Source organism: Nerophis lumbriciformis, linkage group LG02 (assembly GCF_033978685.3).
Source record: "Nerophis lumbriciformis linkage group LG02, RoL_Nlum_v2.1, whole genome shotgun sequence".
Lineage (NCBI taxonomy): Eukaryota > Metazoa > Chordata > Actinopteri > Syngnathiformes > Syngnathidae > Nerophis > Nerophis lumbriciformis.
Window position 1 is genome coordinate 35,887,774 of NC_084549.2, and position 17,789 is coordinate 35,905,562.

At 38.5% G+C, this 17,789-nt stretch overlaps 1 protein-coding gene across 1 annotated transcript in view; it reads left to right on the plus strand.

Moving 5' to 3' along the window:
* tm9sf3 (transmembrane 9 superfamily member 3) overlaps nt 1-17,789 on the plus strand; it is a 36,413-nt gene continuing 18,624 nt past the window's right edge. The window contains exons 1-5 of the mRNA XM_061961815.2: nt 1-208; nt 3,624-3,819; nt 6,912-7,034; nt 13,025-13,185; nt 13,285-13,362. Coding sequence (XP_061817799.1) covers nt 116-208; nt 3,624-3,819; nt 6,912-7,034; nt 13,025-13,185; nt 13,285-13,362 — 651 coding nt within the window. The 5' untranslated portion in view covers nt 1-115. The remainder of the gene's footprint in view (nt 209-3,623; nt 3,820-6,911; nt 7,035-13,024; nt 13,186-13,284; nt 13,363-17,789) is intronic.

Genomic DNA, 17,789 nt, shown 5'->3' on the forward strand with positions numbered 1-17,789 from the left:
TACGAGTCGGAGAGCGTCCCAAAAAAATTGCCTCTGTCATACAACCAGGAAGAAGGTGGGATAGCCGCGCGTTGCTAACATCCCCGATCTTTCTGCACACTTTCTTTGAAAAGAAATGGGATCATCCAGGTGGAAGGTGGCAGCCGTGGCGTTCCTCACTTTTGTGGGCTCCCTTTTACCTGTCGAGGCTGATGAACACGAACACACAGTAAGGCTGCGTTTGAAAGGCCGATTCTTCAAAAGAACGGACGTTTTGTGAAACATGCTAACGTTCTATTAGCTGCGACGGCGAGCCGAAGTCGAAGCGTCGATACGAGTGGCAGTTGTTGCGTTGTTTAGCGTTTAACGTCAGGTTACATGGAATATATTATTGCGAACCTGCTGCTAGCTAGCTAGCATCAGCACTTACTGCCCGTGTGGCCAAACGATTGCCTGCTAGCATGTTAGCTTCCTTGCTCCTCCAGCCTTTTCTAACCAAGCACTCGCCGGCGGAAACAACTCTCAAGTTTGACTGGCTCACATAGGCGTTATTAGATCTTGCAATGTAAACTAATGTCTGAATAGAAACCGTAGCAAATAAATGACCCAGTCCATTAAAAACCCAACAAGTGACTGCTTTTTATACGTACTGTAAACACTTAGTTTTTTTTAACGTCAGGCCTCACCATCGTCACTGTCTTTGACTCTTACTTCTAATGACTAACTAAATCGAAGAATGTTTCTTTACACATTTACAAAAATGACTGGTGTATCTAACGATTAATTTGATAATCGATTAATCTGTCGATTATTACTTCGACTAATCGATTAATAATCGGATAAACGAGACAAACCACATTTCTATCCTTTCCAGTATTTTATAGAAAAAACCCAACATACTGGCACCATGTTCTGGACATTGGGAGTGCAGCATACACCTATAATAACACAGAAATGTAACTCATCAGATCAGAACTGAATCAGATATTGTACACGTTTCTGTTGTGAATAATAAAGGATTAATTTTAGGCTGCCTCTGAATAATAGCATGGAATATTCCAGCACCTTCATAACGTTTAGTTATACTAAAGCGTCACTCAAATCTAAATATGTTTATATAGCTTTATCGGGCCCGGCTACATTGATCCATTATGAAACCAACCTGAGATATTTCTGTCCGTTAGGTTCATTTCGAAATTGGTAACCGTGCGTTTTCTCTCTCAAAACGGAGTCAAATGTGCCGGAGACGCATTATCAGCCCCGCGTTGCAACAAAGGCATAACGTTAACGTTACTCACAAAAAAGCTGAACTCATGAATGCCTGTTGCCACTATGGACTTAAAAAGTTACGTACCGTGAGTTCTTCCCTTCATCCATGGCTCCAACATGTTTCCTTTTCAGGTGCTTCTGAAGCAATGTTGTACTTCCGTGCCATTTTGCAGGAAACGGTCTTCTTTGAAGTCTTTAAAGTAAAGTGTTTCCACACTTTTGACGACTTAGGTCGCACACTTTTCTCCATTGAAGCAATAACCTCAAGATGTTTTTCCGCTGAACTATCAGTACTGTTTTCCTGTGCCATGTTTCGAATGTTTCCAGTAGGGATGTCCCGATCCAGGTTTTTGCACTTCCGATCCGATACCGATATTATTTTTGCATTTCCGATCCGATACCGATACTGACCGATACTATCCTATCCGAGCATGTATTAAAGTTTAAAGTTATTTAGCCTACTTAGTTGTCAGAATCATGTTGAAAAGGGTTTTAGTACTCTTGATAACAACTAGCCAGCTGAATTAGGGGAGTTTGAATAATACACAATGGTTGGTAACAAGAAACTGACCTGTTTATTCAAGGATAAACACAAAATAGACAAAATTATACATGACAAAACAGAAATGGCATCATTGAACTAGGGCTGGGCGATATGGCCTTTTTTTTAATATTGCGATATTTTAAGGCCATATTGCGATACACAATATATATCTGGATATTTTGCCTTAGGCTTGAATGAACACTTGATGCATATAATCACAGCAGTATGATGATTCTATGTGTTTTGATTGATTGATTGAGACTTTTATTAGTAGGTTGCACAGTGAAGTACATATTCCGTACAATTGACCACTAAATGGTAACACCCGAATACGTTTTTCAACTTGTTTAAGTCAGGGTCCACTTAAATTGATTCATGATACAGATATATACTATCATATATATACTATCATCATAATACAGTCATCACACAAGATAATCACATTGAATTATTTACATTATTTATAATCCGGGGTGTGGAGGGGGGCGCCGGATGTACGGTAAGTGTCAAAAAGACAGCCAAAAGAGTTTGATATGAGAATAAATCTAAAGTTAAAATATAGGGTAGAAATGCACCCATTTGCAGGAAATGTAGTCTTGATTTTCAAATTTTTCTTTCAAGGCTTGCATGTCTACATTAAAACATTCTTCTTCATACTGCATTAATATATGCTACTTTTAAACTTTCATGCAGAGAAGGAAATCACAACAAAAAAAATCACTAATTTTTTCATACGGTGTTGATGTGGAAATTTTTGCCTTGGCATTTTGATGGTGTGGGCGTGTGGCACCGAATGGAGGTAAGCGTCTCGACAGACGTCACAATATTTGAACAATGATGACGAAAACTGTTTTCTCTGTCGTCTCCGTATGTCGAAAATTGTTATGCGCTTATTTTTTTATTTGATTTTGTGCGTGGCATAGATTTGCTATGCGCAGAGGATGCTTAAACAGTGCGCAATTGCACAGGCGCGCACCTTAGAGGGAGCGTTGCTCGCACGGCTGCGCTAGCATCACAGCTAACGTTAGCCATGCTGCTACCTCTCTGCTCGGGGAGGACGTATACGTATGTGACGTATGTCGTGACAGTATGTGACGTGTGTAAGAAGGTGCGCTTGCTGTCTGTGGGAGGGAGACACAGGAAAGAGTGAGAAGAGCCTGTCGTGTAATGCCAGCAGCTAAAAGCAACTGTGAGAATCCACAGACCTGTGGATGTGTTGAAGGTGTTCTGGAAAATGCGGAACGGAAATTACGGAGCAGCAGAAAAGTGGAATGTATTATTTAAATCGGTGCGTTGGAAAACACGGACCGGAGTTTTTTTTTAAACTGGATCTGGATCGGCATTTTCCCATGCCTTGCCGATACGCAATTTTTGGCAAATATCGGCATCCGATCCAAATATCGGATCGGGACATCCCTAGTTTCCAGCAAAGGAGACTGCGTCGTCACGTGAGCTGCACATGACACATCATTGGTTAGCTTACGCCACCTCATGAGACGGAGCCTCAGCGCCGCCCTGGCGCTGTTTTGTACTGTTTTTGTACTTATTTTGATTGTTGTTTCTCAGCTGTTTGTAAATGTTGCAGTTTACAAATAAAGGTTTATTAAAAAAAAATAAAAAATTTAAAAAACGCCTCCGCACATGCGCATAGCATAGTTCCAACGAATCGATGACTAAATTAATCGGCAACTATTTTTATAATCCATTTTAATAGATTTAATCGATTAGTTGTTGCAGCCCTAGACTGGTGTTTGATAAAATGTCAAGAACAGATCAATGAAAAGTGTATGGTGCCATTGCGTTCATAATAAGAGTGCTTCTTTTCTTACAGTACACAGATAAGGAGGAGGTTGTATTATGGATGAACACAGTGGGGCCTTACCACAACCGACAGGAGACGTACAAGTATTTCTCTTTGCCCTTCTGTGTGGGCTCAAAGAAGACCATCAGTCATTACCATGAAACTCTCGGAGAAGCCCTGCAAGGAGTGGAGCTGGAATTCAGCGGCCTTAACATCATGTTCAAAGGTATTCTACTCCACTGTGCATTTTTAGAGAAAGCAGTTTTTGTCCCCTACACTCTTTAACGTTCCAAAATAATGTTGCGCTATTGAATGGAGACAAGTCAAACGCTAGCGCCAAGTAGACAACCTCTCAGGCTGAAGCTTGTCCCTTTTAGACACCCCACAAGCTCATTGATTGGCTTTCTGGGACAGCCTTCTTGCCAATGTTACAATGATTGACAGAACACAGCAGCTGACCAATCAGCAGTCAGATGTGAGATAAGCGTGAGTTGGCCTCTACATGGCAATATGAATCACGAACAAGTTAGACAAATAAGAATAAATCAATCAGAAACTATGTTGTTGACTGAGGGAATAAGTATGCAAATTGCTGCTGAAGTTTTTTTGTGATTCCTGGTAGAGAACTGGCTTAATTATCTGTCTTTAGTTCTAGCTGGTATGTTTCCTTTTACTGAATTTTTCAGACTATAAGGCACACTTAAAATCCTTTAATTTTCTCCAAAATATGAAATTAAAATTTCGTTGCTAATATTAGTCTTCTATGCCAATGTAAATACTCCAAACCAAAAGGATATGCTTTTGGGCATAGTAATAAGTACAGGATCTTTGGATCGTGATGTTGATAAAAGACATTATTGGAATTGATAAAGGTTAGGATAGTTGAAATCTGAAATAAGTCAAATTTACAAAGGACTTTTAAGAGTGTGATCAGAGCAAATACAAGATAGATACTACATAGAAGAAGTAAGGAGACTCAAGTCATAATATTGGTGCATTAAAAAGTAAAAGTCTTAGGCTGATCTGAAGTGACAAGACAAGAAATGTGTCAGTGTATCTTAGGTCCTGACCTTTTGAGGCTTGTTCACCAGTTTTAACGTCAGTATTTTATCTGTCAATATTTTCTTGAAGACCAATCATGATTTTGACTAAAATAAAACTACAGTGGTACATTGGTTTTCAGTTCCAAAAAGGTCAGAGGACTGACATGCACAAAACCTGAACCAATGTATTTCATAGGAAATAATGCAAATCCATTGAATTTAGTCCAGACACAAAAACATATGAAACACTTTTTTCAGTGAACCTGTATAGTTTTACGTGTATAAAATAATGTTAAATGCATATGAATGATGAATGAAATGGATAATTATACTTAAGCCTGGGCAATATGGCCAACATCTTTTTTTTCATGTTCATTTCCAACTTTTCAAAAAAGCCAAACAAAAATAACAGAAATAATTTAATACAAGTTTTGCTTTTATTTGATCAAAATCTAGTGGATAGAAAAGAGACAAACAATGCCACAATTTACAGGATACATAGCATGAACATAAACTGCATTTTATTCTTGGCAAAAATTAAAAAATGTTTTGAAGTTATTTTTTTTAGAACAGATTTGTATAGAATAACTTTCGGGAAACTAAGTGAATAGCTGCTAAGCAAATAAGCTAACTAAGTAAATAATTACTGTTCTGAATAAAATCTCCACACAAAATGAATAATACTGACATTAAGAGGGTGCTATTGTTTTCGTAAGTGGATAAACATAGGCTTTTTTGACTGTAAATAGAGGCACCACATCTTTAGCTATGCAGAGCAAGCACTTTGGTGATATTTCGCCATCATGCTCCTTATCACACATGGTGCTTTGTGTAAATGATTCCACAAGAGTAAGATGCTTTTAGCAGGAATTTATTATTAATTTATTGCTGCGCTATTGTTTGTTTAATAAAGAATTGCAATTCTCCCACTTGCCTTGATGCGTCTGTTTCAGACTTTTTGAAACAAACTGTGCTTTGTGCAGTTACTTGTTCCATGTATGTTGCATCAAATCCAAACCACTAAATTGGCCCTAGTGTGTGAATGTTGTTTGTCTATCTGTGTTGGCCTTGCGATGAGGTGGCGACTTGTCCAGGGTGTACCCCGCCTTCCGCCCGAATGCAGCTGAGATAAGCTCCAGCAACCCCCGCGACCCCGAAAGGGACAAGCGGTAGAAAATGGATGATGTGTTGTGACCACACAGTTCTCTTATTGGGAACTAGCTTTTCGCTCTCATTTGCACGAGCAGTGGCCATGTTGTTGCGATGTGTGTGAATGTCCGCTTAAAAAATGAGGGGTAGGGCGGAAGCTCCCGGGGGAAAAAAACTTGTGTTAATCAATAAAATGGATTTATTGCCCAGTTCTCTCTTGAATTTGTTGTAGTGTTTCTCACCTTCTTTATCAAGTGCTGGCACTTATAAATTTTTGGCTCAACGATGGGGTATTTTCCAGCCATACTGAATAAAAAAAAGCATAGCGACTCATGGTTGTAACTGTTATTAGTTAGCCAAGAACCACTGAAGTCAACCGGTGATGATTTCATATAGGTGACAAAGCTGAGTTAAGAGCAGGCTTACATATTTGGAATAAAGACATTGTTTTTGACACAATAGGATTGGTTGTGTTATTAATAACACAACAAGACTGAATAATAAACGCGTGCGATTCTTTGTCTGGGCACTTGATTCTTAGACTTAGACTTAGACAAACTTTAATGATCAACAAGGGAAATTGTTCATATCATATGATATGCGATATGATATGAACAATTTCCCTCGTGCAAACTAACTGGTTTGTTAGTAGCAATGTTTGATCGTACGATAACCAAGACGGTATACGAAAACCAAAGGATTCTTTAGGCAAACATTTTCATCCAAAACTAAATACTATGAAAAGGTGTGTGTACAAAAAAGCTAGTGAGGAACGCTGATAATAACTTGTGAGGATTTGTGATTTTTAATTTGGAAAAACTGTGCAGCCGGTGTGACCGGTAAGTCAAAAGAACTAGAGGACAGGTTTATCTTTTTTCTAGCCGTAATATTTTCAGGACAGATGAAAGATGTAAAGTAGACATAAAGGACTCTAGACGGACAAAAAGAAAGTCTTTTTAGCAATTTATATTACCACGACTACAGAGAATTCCACTACTTAGTACTTGTTTACAATTGTAGTAATAAAGTGGGGTATCCTAGAAATTGCTGCTTCTCCAACAGTGGATGTATTTCTTTACGCAATTTTTTAATGCCCCACAAAATAATGCATTTTTCACACCCGCAGATGAAGTCTTGCAGATGACATATTGTGAAATCGACCTGGACAAAGCCAAACGGGATGCTTTTGTGTATGCCATAAAGAATCACTACTGGTACCAAATGTACATTGACGACCTGCCTATCTGGGGTAAGTAACAATCTATCTCATCTCTGTTCAGAAAAATGTTTACTGTGGGACCGCTTGGGTCACCAACTTGTTTGACAACTCAATTCCCAGTCCACGGTCTCATGTGATATTTCTAGGGGTGTCAAATAATGCGTTAACTATACATTTCAATAACGACACACATTTTTTTAACGGGCGATTAACGTACACGTCCCTTTTGACCCTCGGACCGTGCTGTAAAGTGGGAAACTTGGCTGCAGTTCACTGCTTAGTGATAAGACCCAAGCGGGGGTAATAGCGAGCATAAATGGAGAAAGAAAAAGGTACATTATGGAAATATCAGGTTCCAAGCCACGGCAAGTTGTTCTCCTGACAAGAAAAGACAATTTTCCGCCAAGACAACATCACTGCAATAAATTACTACTGTGCATCGTTCAGATGTTCAGGTGGTGCTTAGCTGGGGACGTCGTGGCGCGGTTAGGAGAGTGGCTGTGCCAGCAACCTGAGGGTTCCTGGTTCGATCCCCACCTTCTACCAACCTCGTCACGTCCGTTGTGTCCTTGAGCAAGACACTTCACCCTTGCTCCTGATGGTTTCGTGGTTAGGGCCTTGCATGTCAGCTCCCGCCATCAGTGTGTGAATGTGTGTGTGAATGGGTGAATGTGGAAATAGTGTCAAAGCGCTTTGAGTACCTTGAAGGTAGAAAAGCGCTATACAAGTACCGTATTTTTCGGACTATAAGTCGAGGTTTTTTTCATAGTTTGGCCGTGGGTGCGACGTATACTCCGGAGCGACTTATGTGTGAAATTATTAACATATTACCGTAAAATATCAAATAATATTATTTATCTCATTCGCGTGAGCGACGAAGAAAATGTCCGCAATCGTCACACACACGTCAGCAATCGTCACTCACACGTCAACCAATAAGAATTCGGCGGGGGCGGGTCATGGCAGAAGTAAGTGCGTTGTGGGTTTTGGAATGCTAACTGCTATATGCTATACGCTACTGCCGGAGCTATTAAAATAGATCACAGCAACATTGGCGGTAACTTATAAAAACTGAGAAGGACTGAACTAAAATGGCACCGAAAAGGAAATCCTATACTGCAGATTACAAGCTGGACGTAGTGAAATATGCACCAGAAAACGGCAATCGAGCAGCAGAAAGAATGGACGCTAGCGGCGCATACCAGGAGCGACACCAAGGAGGAAGATTTCATGGGATTTAGCGATCGGGAGTGACAGATTGTTTGGTAAACGTTTAGCATGTTCTATATGTTATAGTTATTTGAATGACTCTTGCCATGATGTGTTGCGTTAACATACCAGGCACGTTCTCAGTTGGTTATTTATGCCTCATATAACGTACACTTATTCAGCCTGTTGTTCACTATACTTTATTTATTTTAAATTGCCTTTCTAATGTCTATTCTTGGTGTTGGATTTTATCAAATAAATTTCCCCCAAAAATGCGACTTATACTCCAGTGCGACGTATATATGTTTTTTTTCTTCTTGTGCATTTTCGGCCGGTGCGACATGTACTCCGAAGCGACTTATAGTCCGAAAAATACGGTATAAACCATTTACCATAACTTGCGTGTTTAGATTATAGCGAGGGTGCATTGATTACATAAAATTTTGATTGTTACTGTGACTGCTTTAGTAAGTAAGATGTCATAAAAGCTCAACAGAAATGAAAGACAGTAAGCAGGAAGTTGAAAGGGGACTTTTTTTTATTGCAAACCGTTGATCCGCCATCACAACAAGTCAAGACACTTTGTCAAACCAATTATACACTTTTGAAGTGAAGTGAAGTAAATTATATTTATATAGCGCTTTTTCTCTAGTGACTCAAAGCACTTTACATAGTGAAACCCAATATCTAAGTTACATTTAAACCAGTGTGGGTGGAACTGGGAGCAGGTGGGTAAAGTGTCTTGCCCAAGGACACAACGGCAGTGACTAGGATGGCGGAAGCGGGGATCGAACCTGCAACCCTCAAATTGCTGGCACGGCCACTCTACCAACCGAGCTATACCGCCCCGACTTTTCCGGCTTAAAAAAAAGCGCTACACTATACATCTGGTTTAACTACATTAAAAATAAAAATGTCTTACATTACGATCATGCTTTGTCAAAGATGTTTTGTAATGTTATTCTGTGATAAGAAATGCTAATACATCAGTTGATGAATATGGGGGGTGGGGTGTAAATTATTTTATAACATGTTCTGGACGAGTCCTGAATTACAGAACGATTTACAGGCTGAATATTACATTCTATTAATACATAGAGAAGGTTAGCTTGTACAACATGTATTGTAAATATTGATGCATTTATTCAGGTAGAAATATCACATTTTACATTAGCAAACATCTTTGACAATCAAACCGTCCATCCATCCATTTTCTGCCGCTTGTCCCTTTCGGGGTCGCGGGGGGTGCTGGAGCCTATCTCAGCTGCATTCGAGCGGAAGGTGGTGTACACCCTGGACAAGTCGCCACCTCATCACTGGGCCCAACACAGATAGACAGACAACATTCACACACTAGGGCCAATTTAGTGTTGCCAATCAACCTATCCTCAGGTGCATGTTTTTGGAGGTGGTAGGAAGCCGAAGTACCCGAAGGGAATCAAACCATGATTGTTACAATCCACATTTTGTGTTATTAATGCGTGAAACTGGCATCTAAACAAGGCATAGCTCTTGCTCTGAATGCAAGTGTTTCTAAAGCATCAATACAAATTCTGTATTTATACAAAATATAAAATACAGTGCAGGTAATTTTTTTTATTTTCATTAAAAGCGTGTTCATGTCCTTTTTGTGTTGAACTGGTTAAAAAAAAGCATAATGTTTAAAACACATTTCATTAAAGCAAATTAATTGTCCAGTCATGGTGTTAAAACTTGAAAATTATCCATCTAGGGTACACTTATTAATGATGAAAAATTATATCTATCTGCGATTAATTGTAATTAATTTTGAGTTAACTATGAACAATACGATTATTGCGGTTAAATATTTTAATTGACAGCCTTAATTATTACTATTATAATTAAAACTAACGATTAAGTTTAACATACCGTATATAAATATATTGTCAACTGCTTTTCTCTACATAAAATTTGATACATACAGGGATCATTTTCATTAAAATTGTTCCGTAAATATGCAAACAGGTTGTATTATCATTAACTTTCTCATTCTCACTAAGCAGTGTGGTGAAATGTTACTACTGTCTAGTCTAGTTATACAACATTAAAACATGCCCACAATGACAGAGTGCACAATGAGCTTCAAAATAAAATCATGAAAGTAATACCCTGCTGTCTACACACATTTGTTTTTTCTTTTTTACATTTCTTTCTTATATTATTTAAATGTGTACATATACAAAACATTAGTTTTGTTGTAGTCAAGCTATACAATACAAATACTGCAGCAGCTGGTAGACAATTAGTGGTCAGTCAAACCTGTCTAAAGTGACCACTCAAAAGAAACTGTAAAAGAGACCCTATAGACCGTCGGCCACTATATGCAGGTTGCTTAGTCATTGGTCAACTTCCAGCAGCTCTGTCCCATTTCCTATTCTTCTATTTTATTTGAATGCTGCAGAAAAAATTTACCAATTTCAGAAAGATGCAGTAAAGCGGGACAGATGTCACATAAGCAAAATATGTTTGGTTTATTTGTCAGAATAAAACGCTCCGTATCTAATAATACATTATTCACCTTTTGTAAAAGCAGAAAAATCTGTTGACAAATACGCTATACACAGATCATCACGCGCTGTGCATAGGGTCACGCGATACGTGGGGGGCCCCATTTTGCATGAAGAAGCGCATGTAAAATGTCATTTATTGAATGACAGGATGCTTCTTATGAAGTTTCACCGAACATTAATTCTTAGCCCCTTCCCACTCCGTGAAATTGTCACCGTGCCCTGTGGCGCGTTGCATGAATCCACTGATCTAAAAAGACAGACGTAGTGGGTTTGATCCCTGAAATGGGATCTGCCAGGAAGATTAACAAATGTATGTGTTAATTATGGTAAAGGGGAACTGCACTTTTTTGGAATTTTCCTATCGTTCACAATCATTATGAGAGACAAAAAGACCAAAGGTTTTTTTTCTTTTGCATTCTCACATGTAAAAAATGTCTTGTTCTAGGTGGCTAGCAATGCAGCTAATGGGAGCAATCAATTCTACCTCTAAGTCACTTTAAAAATGCATTCAAAAATCGTCGATAATACTTAATTTACATTCCGTAACCTGTATAATAAACTGTAGCGACATTGTTATTGTAAGAGCGAACACTGAGGAACTCTGTTTCTATCGTAGTAACACATTGGTGTGCTTCGGTATTATCCGTAAAAGCTCACTATGGCAAGAGATAAACTGGCTTCTACATCAGCACGAAACGCGTTTAAGTTTGTAATTCTAACTGCGATAGAACACCAATCTGTACTAACTGAAAAACATGAACAAACATATTAGTGTCTGTAAAGTATTAGCCCACAATTCATGTTTTGTTTGTACACAGCTGAGGTAGCCAGAGAGCGTATGTACTGTAGTTGTAATGACACGCTTGGTGTACTGCGTATATCGTGATTGATATTAAAGTGAGACTCACTGGATGGACATTTGTTCGTCTGGTCCAGCTTGCCCGGGATGTTTCCAATTGATTTTGTGTAAGCACGCCATTTATGGCGAAATAGCTTGTCTCCAAAATCAACATTTGCCGCTTCGAGTGACTTTTTCACCTCACTCTATCGGCTTCCGTCTGCTCCAATGTTTCAGCTTCTTTTGTGCTCACTTCTATAAGCAGTAGTTCATCCTCAATATATTTAGCTGTCAAAAATATAAGATTATAAATCCACATTTGTCCAAAAATAGTCGTCTTCGTTGTCTGTTGCCAAGTCTGCCATGAGTAGAGCACACATGCGTGTTTGATTCTGGAAGTAGGAACACAAGTTGTTGCCAGAAGTCAGACGTGATTTCTGGAAAGAGAAATCAATGCGCAGACGAAATAAATCCCGGAAATTATTCAAATGATCAAAATACGGTAAATAATGAACATATTACACATTGTTATGAACATTTCTGTTAGTACATTATATTATATATATATATATGGGCAACTAATACAATTCTGCTTAGGGCCCCAATTTAGCCATTGGCTAAACTCTGTATTTATGCATTGTTTTATATATAGTCTGTTCAGTCAGTTGGAATGATTTAATCCCTCAGTAGTACATTTTAATTGTTTTCTTTAACAATTCGATGTGAGGGTGCCACACCCATAGCTGCTCAAACAGGTGTATTAGAATTCTCATGTTGCATTGCGGGTGTGGTGCAGTTACTGTTTTTTGTGTTGTGTGGTGCAGTTACTGTTTTTTGTGTCGTGTGTGTACAGTGTTTACCGGCAGCAAAGTGATATTGCAATAATATAGATTTTGACCTCAGCTGACAAGTGTATTTATCTTTTGTAAAACAGAAATGTTAAGGCTAATGCTTTATAGCCAAAATCAGCTGTAAAAGGGGGTTATTTGTATTGGACACTTTCTGAAATCAACTTACCGGTACTTGAAAGTAGATAAAAGCTTCTGAAATGTGTTGACGTTGGGTTGTAGACTGAAGTATATTACAAAGCTCACTACTGGTGTTAATTTCTAAGGACTGACCATGATTGTTGAAGACACTGGTGTGAATGATCCAGCATTCTATTTATAAGTAGAATGTTCACACCTAAGTCCAAATACCATCAGTATAGAAATATGCAAAATTGCTGCCTCGTATTATAACCCACTATGTCCTTATGAGAGTCTGTGAATTACATAAGGATAACATATTAGCCATAAATGTAGGATTATACGTATTTGTGTCAGTTTAATAGCCAGTGTTAAAATATGTTTCACATCTTGACAGCATGGTATCTCAGTACTTTATGGTATATTTGTTTGTTTGTTTCCGATTTTATATTTCATCCACATTGTTTTTTCCAGGTATTGTTGGCGAGGCCGATGAAAATGGAGAAGACCACTACCTCTGGACATATAAAAAACTAGAGATCGGCTTTAACGGCAACAGAATTGTTGATGTAAATCTTACCAGTGAAGGCAAAGTCAGACTAGTGCCCAACACAAAGATTGCAATGTCTTACTCTGTGAGTACTGATTGATTCTATTACAATTTATTTGCCTGTAATGTGAAACATGTAAACACATACAGCAGTCCATCTAAATGTCCCTAAATGCAAACACAGGTTAAGTGGAAGAAGTCAGATGTGAAGTTCGAGGACAGATTTGACAAGTACCTTGACCCATCATTCTTCCAGCACAGGGTGAGTTAAATATTTAGTTTAGGTCACACCTTACTTTTAAGCACATTACATTGATGTGAGGGTTGGGGGAAAACCTGTCTTGGTACAGGTTGAACTACGTCGCTGAATAGATTTAGGTCTTGTCCACACTGCAGGTCAATTCCATTTTTTATTGCCCATATACAACCTATATCTGATATTTTCATGTGTGGTGAAGTGTAGTATATATATATATATAGCGCTTTTTCTCTAGTGACTCAAAGCACTTTACATTGTGAAATCCATTATATACGTTATACATACACCAGTGAGGTGGCACTGGGAGCAGGTGGGTAAAGTATCTTGCCCAAGGACACAAAGGCAGTGACTAGAATGGAGGAAGCGGGGAATGAACCTGGAACCCTCAAGTTGCTGGATTGAACCTGGAACCCTAAAGTTGCTGGCACGGCTGCTCTACCAACTGAGCCAGTCAGTGTGAAAAGTGCAATTTTGAATTTTTCATTCATTCCTCAGCCTCTTTTGTATGTGGAAATAAATCGGATATTGGAAACACTAAATTGGCACTAGTGGGTGTAGGCCCTGTGATGAGGTGGCGACTTGTCCAGGGTGTACCCCACCTACCGCTCGAATGCAGCTGAGATAGGCTCCAGCACCACCCGCGACCCCAAAAGGTACAAGCGGTAGAGGATGGATGGATGGATGGATATATGGGGTGCGTCCTCAATATGAACGTTCCCTCGCTCAGGTAGGGCTGGATGATATGGCAAAATAATTGATCACGTTTAATTTTTTCATATCATCCGAATTCCGATTAATATCAGAATTTTTCTTTTTTTATTAAAGCGGCTTGTCCGGTGCAGGATTATAGCTACGACTGCATCCTTAGTGTTAACTACTGCAGTATCTGGTAACAAACATTTCCACCATGATGTATGATAACAGCTGACAACTCTCATTTTGTCCATATACAGTACAGGTCAAAAGTTTGGACACACCTTCTCATTCAATGCGTTTTCTTTATTTTCATGACTATTTACATTGTGGATTGTCACTGAAGCCATCAAAACCATGAATGAATGCATGTGGAGTTATGTACTTAACAAAAAAAGGTGAAAAATCAAAACCATGAATGAATGCATGTGGAGTTATGTACTTAACAAAAAAAGGTGAAAGAACTGAAAACATGTTTTATATTCTAGTTTCTTCAAAATAGCCACCCTTTGCTCTGGTTACTGCTCTGCACACTCTTGGCATTCTCTCGATGAGCTTCAAGAGGTGGTCACCTGAAATGGTTTTCCAACAGTCTCGATTGAAGAATTTTTTTTGTTAAGTACATAACTCCACATGTGTTCATTCATAGTTTTAATGCCTTCAGTGACAATCTACATATTAAATAGTCATTAAAATAAAGAAAACACATTGAATAAGAAGGTGTGTCCAAACTTTTGGCCTGTACTGTATAGGATTGTGCTTACTAGAGGTGCATTAGTACAGGTAACTCGTGCTACAGTCCATACCTGATTTAGGGCCATGTTTTTGCTTCTTTTTCAGAACATTTTGTGGGGGTGACGAGAATTTTTTTTTTGCCTCTCATAGCTATTTAGTTTTTTTGCTTGTCAAGACAAACATTATGCATGCAGTAAACAAAGTATCATTGGTGTAGTAAATACTATAAGACTTTTATTTCAAGTTAACATTTACAAAACAACTCTTCCAAATAGAGATGTCCGATAATATCGGACTGCCGATATTATCGGCCGATAAATGCTTTAAAATGTAATATCGGAAATTATCGGTATCGGTTTCAAAATTATCGGTTTCAAAAAGTAAAATTTATGACTTTTTAAAACGCCGCTATGTACACGGACGTAGGGAGAAGTACAGAGCGCCAATAAACCTTAAAGGCACTGCCTTTGCGTGCCGGCCCAGTCACATAATATCTACGACTTTTCACACACACAAGTGAATGCAATGCATACTTGGTCAACAACCATACAGGTCACACTGAGGTTGGCCGTATAAACAACTTTAACACTGTTACAAATATGCGCCACACTGTGAACCCACACCAAACAAGAATGACAAACACATTTTGAGAGAACATCCGCACCATAACACAACATAAACACAACAGAACAAATGCTCAGAACCCCTTGCAGCACTAACTCTTCCGAGACGCTACAATATACAACCCCCCCCAACCCTGCCCCCACTTAACCCCACACACCTCAACCTCCTCATGCTCTCTGAGAGAGCATGTCCCAAATTCCAAGCTGCTGTTTTGAGGCATATTAAAAAAAAAAAAGCATTTTGTGACTTCAATAATAAATATGGCAGTGCCATGTTGGCATTTTTTTCCATAACTTGAGTTGATTTATTTTGGATAACCTTGTTACATTGTTTAATGCATCCAGCGGGGCATCACAACAAAATTAGGCATAATAATGTGTTAATTCCACGACTGTATACTGTCTATCGATATCGGAATCGGTAATTAAGAGTTGGACAATAATGGAATATCGGATATCGGCAAAAAAGCCATTATAGGACATCTCTACTTCCAAATGGTAAATTACATCAGTGCTTCTCACCAGTGCTTTGGTAAACAACAAACGGTGACCCAGATTGTGGAGTTTTTAAAACCCAAATTCTGCATCTTATATTGAATGAAAATATATTAAAGTGCAGTTTGAATTTGAGGTACTGTTAAATAATGTATCCCAACACATAAAACAAGTTTAATGATTATTTCAGGAACAAAATTTTATTTTTTAATCCACAAACAAAAAGATCACAAAGTGTCTCTCTGCAAAGTTTTTTTTAGAACGTTATATCAAAGGAGCGCAATCTTTGCAGTCACATGAAGAACAAGTCTGATTAAAAAATAAAATATAAAAAGCCTTTTTTGATTAAATTAGTGGGTGGGTTGATTTGCCCAGTCGGGACCAATACAGTCACGTAGACATTCTGAGTGCCTGCAAGTCCGCATTCAGGGCAGGATCACTGGTGAGCTAAAACTAAAGTGTCTGCTCCTTCTAAATGTTGTTTTTCAACTTCTATGTTAGTGTTAGTCATATTTCTTTATTTTGTTCTTTTGGGCTGCACTTCTAGCTGTTTAAGGGGAAGAGGCACAACGCTGATAAAACATTAATTACGTCGTGAGGAGACTGACTTGCGACGGTTCAACGGGAGGTCGCGCACACGCACACACTTTCACATTAACACACGCAAACCTACACGTTCAAAGACACACACAGGATCACGGTCAATAAAGGCCGATTGTTCCGTGCAGGATTAAACCAAGCATCATTGCTTCCCTACTGTTAACTACTACGGTAACTTCTGACATATCCGCCATGCTTGATTGAGGAAATATGCTACCAGCTGATCACCGTGATCGAACTCAAATTAATCGCGATCATGATCATATAATCGCCCAGCCCTACGCTAAGATCGCATTCATCCGACCAGAACATCATTTAAAAGGGATACTTATACGTTTACTTCCGTAAACACTGCAGTACGTGTGACGTCATGTCCGCATGCGGGCCAGATTGCAGTTTAATTAGAAATCACTTTTTTTTTTGTAATGTGGACGGCCACTAGAAAGATAGAATTTGACAAAAAAATCAAAATTGGACATCCGACCCTGCCGTGTGAACATGGCTTTTGTCTGAAACATTCAGCTCATTGTCAAGTCAACTTTGACTTATTTTGCCGTTAGAATCTGATTTTCTCTGTCTAGAATCTACATGACTGACCCTGACATAGAATTGTAAGGCTGAGCTGAGCATGTTCATTTATGTTAAATGCAATATTTCTTCAACCATGGAATCTTGTACCATCCCTAATATAGGATAGGAGTAGTGCTGTGCAATATGAACATAAATATACACAATTTTATTTTATATCCCAATAGCGATATATACGACAATAACAGGTCTGTATGCTGAGCTTTTTCACTAGTAGCACCGGTGTTACTAAATGAAAAAAATTGTAGCACAAAAAACATTTTGTAGCAATATGAATTGTCCCAAATATCACAATTTCAAAATTAACACTCAAACAACGTACACATGTGCACTCATACATATAGACACAAGGCATACTGCAAAGCTCAAACACAGAGAACATCCCATAACTGTGCTAGCACTGTCGCTAACACGAGTATAGGGCGATATGGATCAAAATTCATATATATAGATGTAGTTTGGCCCATAAACTAACTAATTATCTCCACCATGCCTTGATTATACATTTTTGGTACTGATGGGGTTCCCAAATACACAAAAACGGGTATCAACAAGTAAGAAAAATAGGTTTTGTAAAATATGATGTTCTAAGAGGTGTTCTAAAATAAGAAGAAAATAATGTAAGAAAAGTCAAATACAATCTCCAATCTTATTTAAAAACATTTAGTTATGGTCAGTTATTCAGCTAACAAAAAC